This window comes from Acanthochromis polyacanthus, chromosome 21 (assembly GCF_021347895.1).
Source record: "Acanthochromis polyacanthus isolate Apoly-LR-REF ecotype Palm Island chromosome 21, KAUST_Apoly_ChrSc, whole genome shotgun sequence".
Taxonomy (NCBI): Eukaryota; Metazoa; Chordata; class Actinopteri; family Pomacentridae; genus Acanthochromis; species Acanthochromis polyacanthus.
The window spans coordinates 17753844-17762228 of NC_067133.1; the positions used below are offsets into that span (position 1 = coordinate 17753844).

The 8385-nt window shown below is 41.0% G+C and overlaps 1 protein-coding gene across 1 annotated transcript; it reads left to right on the forward strand.

The window, feature by feature from the left end:
- Nucleotides 1-2077: 2077 nt before the first annotated feature.
- Nucleotides 2078-5485, forward strand: gper1 (G protein-coupled estrogen receptor 1). Its single transcript, XM_022195143.2, has 2 exons — nt 2078-2340; nt 3720-5485. Exon 2 carries the CDS (start codon nt 4152-4154, stop codon nt 5211-5213), a length of 1062 nt encoding a protein of 353 aa, XP_022050835.1. The 5' UTR covers nt 2078-2340; nt 3720-4151; the 3' UTR covers nt 5214-5485.
- The last annotated feature ends 2900 nt before the right edge of the window (nt 5486-8385 follow it).

Sequence of the window (8385 nt, forward strand, 5' to 3'; positions counted from 1 at the left end):
AATGTTTTAATTTACTAGTCAACTACAAAAAAAATCATATCAAACCAAAATTGTTGTTAGAACTAATCAGCATTCAAAATAAAAACAACTATATTTAAACATAAGGTGATTTGTTCTCTAACAATATTCACTATGTACAAATCGTACACTATTTCAATCATCCATCCATCCATCCATCCATCTACCCATCATCTATACACCATTAAATCCTAATTACAGTTGCGGGGGGCTAGAGGACACCTGTGTGTGTTTTTATAAAGCAGGGTTTTTAAGTGTTCACCAGTTTCTTCTTTTATCCTCACCTGTTCCTCTACTGGTAGCTGATACTGATCTGCGTGCGTAAACGGAGCTTCAGAGAGCCTTTGGGAGTAAAATATGCAATTTTGACATCACTGGTAAATATGGGAACAATTAGATGATATATTTCTTAACTTATGTGAATGGTGATATTGGGAGAGTGCTCGTTGATTTATGTGTTTCTTGTCATGTTAACTGTTTATTTTTAAGACATTTTATATCCTACATGTGTAAGTTTTATTTGACGTGCTCTTTAGAATTTCTTGAAGTATGGTCATCAGTCTATCACAGGGCTACACATAGAGACAAACATGCACACTCACATTCACACCTATGGACAGTTTAGAGTTACCAGTTAATCGCAGTGTGTTTTTGGACTGTGGGAGGAAGCTGGAGTACCTGGAGAAAACATACAACATAACTCCATGCAGAGAGATCCCAGAAAGGCTGGGGCGTGAACCGGGGCTCTTCTAGCTGCAAGACGAAAGTGCTAACCACCAACCACTGTGCAGGCCATGTTTAAATCAGTAAAAATATAATTATTTTCATCATATTTGCTGTTATTTGAAAGGGGAAATTCTGTATCTTAATGGCTGAAAAATGCCAATGAATTTTAAATGGTTATTTTAAGGATTTCTTTTGTGTTTTGTTCAATTCCAGCTACTACCTAATAAAGCCACAGACTATAAACGGATTAATTTGCATGTTGACTGTAAAAAGTAGGCCCAAACTTTGCATGTGCTGAGAATTCATTCACTGAGAGTGCACCCCAACCACCGGCATACAGTCGTTCTGCTGGCTCTCTGCTCTCTGCTGTATCACATTCAAAGCTCTGGAGTTGCTGCACAGGCCTCCCAAAGGAGCTGCAACCTCATACCTCCAGGCAACGACCCAGCCTTGGCTTTGACTCCTCAGTCTCCCCTCTGGCTACGTCTGAATGAAGTGACCCCCCACCTTGCGAGTTCAGATTTGGTCTTTTGGAGGAAAACCTGAAAGCTCCTCTGTCATGCTTTCCTCCTCTGCTTTCCTTTAATTCTCGACAGATTTCTTCTATTTTTAATGATTTTGTCCAATTTCATTTGAGGATTCCGAAGTAGTTCATTCACACCGTGGCTTTTTTTTTTTTTTTTTTTTTTAATTTCCTGCAGCTGTTTACTGATCATTTGGGAATAAATCTGCTTGGACCTAACTGAGCTTATGAGATCATGTTGGGGAAAAATTAAATCAATATGTTATATAACACCATTTAGTTTTACAACTACGCCTTAATGTGACCTCTGCTCAGTATCAATATATGTAGCTGTCCTGTGGCAGATGGTTATTGTGTGTCTGCAATTACTGCAGGCATCTGCAGTTACTCCATCCCAGCTGTCAAAGAATCGCCTAACTAGCCGACTCCACATCAAACAAGTCTCTATAGTTGCAGTTTGGACACATGAATTAACTGAAATTATGTTAATGTTACTCCTTGGCCAGGAGAAGAGAGCCTGTTCTGTTTCCATCTTATTGACAGTGAAGGCTCACAGTTATTTAAGCCTCAATGAGCATTAAATAAGTAAGGATTGCTGTGTTTTGCTATGTGTGGAAATCAATAATCGAACTGTATCACAAACACATCGATGGAAAACAACGGTCAAGAGAGGTGTGTTTACTCAGGCTAAGAGCAAGACAACTCAGGTGAACAAATACAGCAAAAATGTAAGAGGTTTCCATAACAACACAACCTGGTCATCTCCACGGTGCACTTATTTGCTGCCTAAACTTGTTTTTAAAATCAGTATTCTGCCATTTCAGTTCCTGTAAAATCCTGGAAACAAAAGAAAAAGAGAAGAGGCAGCGGATCTGATGAAGCGTAGCGACAAACCATGGGTGACAGATCATCTCTTGCCTTTCTGTCTCTCCCGCCCTCCTCTCATCTCCAGACAGGGTTGGGCCAAACAGCAGGTGGTGTAGAAGAGAAGCCCCGGACATGGGATTTACAAATCTCTGGCTTTGTGACTTCTGCACCGGACAAGAATGGAGGGGCAATAAATCCCAAATTAAGTAAGTGCTGTCTTTAAATACCACATCTTTGCTACTATTTGTGTTCACGGTGGAGGGTTTTATGTCAATTAGTGCCTTAAAAGCAAAGACAGGTTGCATTAAGAAACGTGGGTGAACTATGCTGAAGCCCTTGCATGTATTAATTCACACTTACCAACGTGTCTGTTCAGTTTCAGTGTGCTTTTTTCCTCTTGTCTTGTAAATGCAGTTGCACAACTTGTATATTATGTCATCCAGTAGCTCTTAAGCTTACTTCCATGTCTGGAGTGTCTCACTGATCACTCGTGTAATCGTAGTGTAATCTTCCCGAGTTTAGTAGAAAAGGTGCAGATCAAAACAAGCTCATAGCAAAAGCTAACTATTCACAAATAGTGCTACTGGAGTGCACCTCAGAATTACTATATTTAATAATATTTAAGAGCATTTTGGATGAAGAAATAGGGAAGATTTGCTTAAAATTAGAGTAGAACTTAATGGGTCGTAGGATTGATTCATCCCCATTTTGTGTTGCTCTTATTATATTTATGGGCTGTGTCTGGTACTTGAAAAGTAAAGAGAAAAAGCCACGTGTTATACTTATCTTCCATTTAACTGAGTAGTGGAGATATTTAAACCAGTATTTCTGAAATTACAGTCCACATTTTGCAGCTTTGTAGGATTTCTTGCCTGTACGTACATTTTTTTTTCCTTTCATGTGCATGTCTAGAAATACTGCTGTGAACAGTAATTTTAATAAGAGCGCATTAATATTGCAGAGGGTTTCCTCCAGTGAAAAAGAAACCCTCAGGGCTATGAATGTTTGCTAAAGGTCACATTTGCCAAACAGAATATAGTCTTTCTATCACCAGAGAAAATCTGAGATTTGGGGCCCTGACGAGCATGAAAAAAGATGAAGGTAGTTATTAATGTGAAAAGCTTCTGTAAATGGAAAAAATGCCATTTATAATATTGCAAAGTAATGTACGTGTCGACTGGAACCATCAAAATGCAGAAGTTTGTTAAATGTTAATGGCGATTTTTTTCATCTCACAAGTTAATAGTCATCAAGTCTGGACAAACCAGTTTGAGGGAGCTTGGATTGGTTGAGGATTTTGAAGGAGGATTTCAATGCATCTGTTTAAGTGTGAGCTTGAATGTTAATGTGCTTGCGTAGGTCTCTGCCATCCATTTTAGACCCCTTATAAACTCTCGTCAACGTGGAGTTACATAATGTCATTTTCGATCTTGGATCACACTGTTTTTTTTATGTGTGAATCGGTAAAACAACTACTGTGCCTCCTCTGTGTCATAATTGGGATCCTGACTGCTGTTTTTCCGTAGCTTTGGCCCTAATTATCTTCCTTGTTGTGACTTTTTTTTCCCTTCTCTCCACTCCACAGCTCAGGTGTCACAGCAATAGCGTCTCTGGTCGAGGGTCGCTGAATAAAGATGCACATGGACTTTGGGGGACAAAGCAGCACTCAAATCAGATGACTCAAAAGAGGAGAAAGAAAGCCGCCCTCTAATCTCAGGAACACCGTTTGGATATCTGAATGATGTGAGTCATCGGAGGCAAAGGTGATTTTAAGACATGAGGGTGCATTTGTTTTGCATCGAGAATTCATTGGTAGATGACACTTGATGTCAACATGGAGGCAAACAAGCCATAAATGCCTCGCTGCACTCATCAGACGTCTGTCGGCGTGCCAATGCAGCATAGATGATTCACCCTTTAAAGAGACAAAACTGGGAACTAACATGTTTTAATGATGTAGCAGCTACAGGAGACTTACATGTGGCATATGATTTAAGACGGGCCAACCACAGCCACTATGGAAGGGACAACCTCTTTGATCTGGAAATACGTTAACGGTACAGAACAACTGAACACTTCATATGAGTACAACACCACAGATTTGAGTGAAGACTCAGACAAATACCAGTCTTACATTATTGGTCTCTTCCTGTCTTGCCTGTACACCATCCTCCTTTTTCCTATTGGATTTATCGGAAACATCTTAATCCTGGTGGTGAACCTGAACCACAGAGAGAAGATGACCATCCCTGATCTCTACTTTGTGAACCTGGCTGTTGCTGACCTCATCCTAGTGGCAGATTCCCTCATCGAGGTCTTCAATCTGAATGAAAAGTATTATGACTACGCTGTCCTCTGCACCTTCATGTCCCTTTTCCTGCAGGTCAACATGTACAGCAGCATCTTCTTTCTCACGTGGATGAGCTTCGACAGATACATAGCCTTGGCTAGCTCCATGAGCAGCAGCCCGCTGAGGACTATGCAGCACGCCAAGCTCAGCTGTGGCCTCATCTGGATGGCCTCCATCCTGGCCACCCTTCTCCCCTTCACCATTGTGCAGACCCAGCACAGGGGCGAGGTGCACTTTTGCTTTGCCAATGTCTTTGAGATTCAGTGGCTGGAGGTAACCATTGGCTTTTTGGTGCCCTTCTCCATCATTGGTCTGTGCTACTCTCTGATCGGGCGAATCCTCATGAGGGCCCAGAAGCACCGTGGATTGTGGCCACGGCGGCAGAAGGCCCTACGCATGATTGTGGTGGTGGTCCTGGTGTTCTTCATCTGTTGGCTGCCCGAGAATGTCTTCATCAGCATTCAGCTGCTGCAGGGCACGGCTAACCCATCACAGAGGACTGCTACCACCCTGTGGCACGACTACCCACTCGCAGGCCACATTGTTAACCTGGCAGCTTTCTCCAACAGCTGCCTCAACCCCATTATCTATAGTTTTCTCGGGGAAACCTTCAGGGACAAGCTGCGTCTCTTCATTAAGCAGAAAGCCAGCTGGTCAGTAGTGAACCGCTTCTGCCACCACGGCCTTGACTTACACCTCCCTGTCAGGAGCGAAGTGTCAGAGGTGTGACTGTTATAAACGAGGCAAATGCTATAAAACTGACTCCACAAACTTCTTCATATCAAAGTTATATATCAGTTTTCTCAAACTGTTATTTAGCTTTGCCTCATGCAGTAGTTGTACCAGTCTCTCAGTTAACCTGCTCACTTTCTGAACAAAAAAAAAACACAAAAGCACCAAGAATGTACACCCAAAGAAGGATGGAAATGATTTGATGTATCTTTTTAGCAGATAAAAAAATGCACATACAGTACATAAAAGCTATACATCCAGTTGTTTTTCTTTGAGTGGTTTTGGTGTGTTCTTTTTCCCCAAAAAAGTTAGCTGTGTGGCACAGCAGGCACCAGCAAATGAAATGTCACAGTCAAGCAAAATGTCAGTATTGAAGTACAGCCAGGAAGCAAAGGTACCCAGTTAATAAATGAGTCTTAGAAGGTGACAGCTTTTGTGGTGGATAGCCATTAATGTCACTCTGTGTGATCTATGACACAAATCTTCCAGAATATCTCTAATGAATGTGGGATTACCTGTAAGAATAACAAAGGTTGTGTCGCAGAAAATTGGGATGCATAAAGGAAGCGGTGCGTCACAGTGAATTTAATCAGGCGATCTGTTTGAGCTGCAGGAGAGGGGTCATTTCAGTTAAACTCATATGTGCTTACATAATGTCAAAAGTAAACAAGCCAACTCACACACAAATGCCATCCACATCAACAACTCTTTTACACCTCCTGCCAAAATGAAGACAGCATCAAAGCTGTAAGGCAACACGCAAACAATATAATAGCAGTTCAGGGCATCACAATTCAAGAAAATGCAACCTAAACAAGAGACCAAATAATATTTAGAACAATCCCAAATTGGATTGAATACAGGGTAATACATGCCCTTTATTTCTCACTTGTTGTGCTCGTGAATATTTTTGGTCACAGTGAAGCTTTGAGGGGAGTCTGAGGCCACACGAGATCCGATTTTTCTTGACTTAATCTCCAGAATCTGACATCCGAGCACATAAATTGAGACAAATGTGAGAACCAGCGAGTGCTCACTTCAAAGATGGCCGCAATTCACTGAGTTATTGCTCCACTTGTCAGATCCTGTTAGCGTGACGGTGGAGCAAAGAGGCAGGTGTTGTTTTTGCCAGGAGAAGATGAGACTGAGTAAATACGTCATTCAGAGCTTACATCATGTAGCTGCTTCATTCTTTTATTCATTAGCATAAATAACGGTGATCAACAGAAGTGCACAGCATTAGATATAAGTGATGAGACTTTGACGTGCAATGTTGCATCTATTTCAGCACATGCGGGGCTTGTTTTTTTAGTGAAAATTTTAATTCAGTCAATATAAATACGAAAATCAAACTATTAACAAGAGCTGTAACATCATTTGGTCACTGCACTTGCAGAATCTCTTTAAAAATATCACCACACACGAATTAATAATGGTTTTAGCAGGACAAAGATGCTCATTAAGACACTGACCGTGGGTTAATGTAATGCAGGTTACCCGGCAACACGGGTGCAGTTTACAGATTTTATGTTGCATCCTGCTAGAGTCTGGAGTTTCATAAAACCTATCTTGTAGCAAACATTATAAATTCTTGATACTGCACTGATTTATTCATTTCGATAGTGGTTCTAGTCCTTTGTTCTTACAATAAAATATAACAGGATTCTCAAAATATTCCATTTACAGTACACAGTGTCATGTACTACAGGTAGGAATGTTAAAAAGTGGATGTTTCACATTGCAAAATCAATAAAACACAGCAATCGCAGTCACACCTAGGTTGAGGATCGTGTGCCATTGTAGAGGATGGGTGTATTGCCAGCCTGCGGTGGGTCTGTTTGTGCACGAGGCAGCGAGAGATAATGGCGTGACTGGAAAAAAAACAGGAGTCCAAACCACAAACTGTTATTCCAGCTGTAACAGTCCCGGCAGCCTGGGAAAGCAGCGCCGAGGATTGTTTAAGTGATTGTTTATTAGAAGACTGCAAAAATGCAAAACACAATGTGGCGCACGATACCAAAGATTGTTTTGATTGATGTTTCCATGACACAAATGGCGTTCCTTATCCTCATTTTGCAGGAGGACGTTCAGCTATCGTCTTTGAATGTATCACCTTTAACAAGCACAGGTTTAGGTATGGATTGCATATTTGTAATTTTGCACGTGGATTTAGGCGTGCTAAGGTTAGATAATCTTCTGCAAACACTCCTTGTCTCTTTTAGTGCCACAAAAACAGGAAGACAGGGAAGTAATAATGCAATGAGCGCTGTCAGGTTCATTGATATAAACAAGCAACACCTTGACTGCAGAACCAAAAGCCTGGATGTGCAGCCCTGGAGGAGAGGCAAAAGAACATCCTTATACCACCCGTGCACACACACACACACACACATCTGCACACATCTGTACACACACACACACATCTGACATACTGTGAGAAGAGCTTGACAGTGAGCAGCTGAGACTACTGAGCGAGGTTAAAGGTTTGTGGTGGCTGACGTCACAGAAGGAAAAGGGGTGTGACTTTTCCCCTCAACACTTCCTCTGGTTGATGCTGGATTCAACAATGAGTCTGTGAGCAAAAATCAATCCGGAGAATAACACAATAAATTTAAGGCATTCACGCATGACTCCGGGTTGATCATTTCTAAACAGTGGCACGAACATGGCCACACAGCCAAAGAGTGATGAGTTTAATCTTGAGGTAAAACCTGCAGCTTTTTAATGACTAAAACTGAAAGCATCTCACAAAATAATTACATATTATTTTAGTTTTTTAGGAGCAAAAATGTGATATAATGCAGAAGTCCTGCAAAACACATATCCTAATGTTCAGTTTTAGTTTAAAGAGCTGTTATTTTAGCATTCTGATAATCTTCCAGGCTGCAGATATAGTTGTTGGTGTATTATACTCTCCTCATGCATATTAATGATAACAGACAAACTTCAGACATATATTTCAGAATTGTAGTCACATCTAAGCTGCATCAATACCACTCTGTCATAAAAAAAGTTTTGCAAAATCTGAATCTGTTGCAGAAAAATGCTATTCTGTGTATACATAAGAATCCTTAAATGTTTTTCTTATGTAAGAAAGGAGCTGGAAATTGTCAGTCTGTAAGCTGAGTGTGGGTGGGGCATGTCAAAGTAATTACAAGTGGATAGTCCA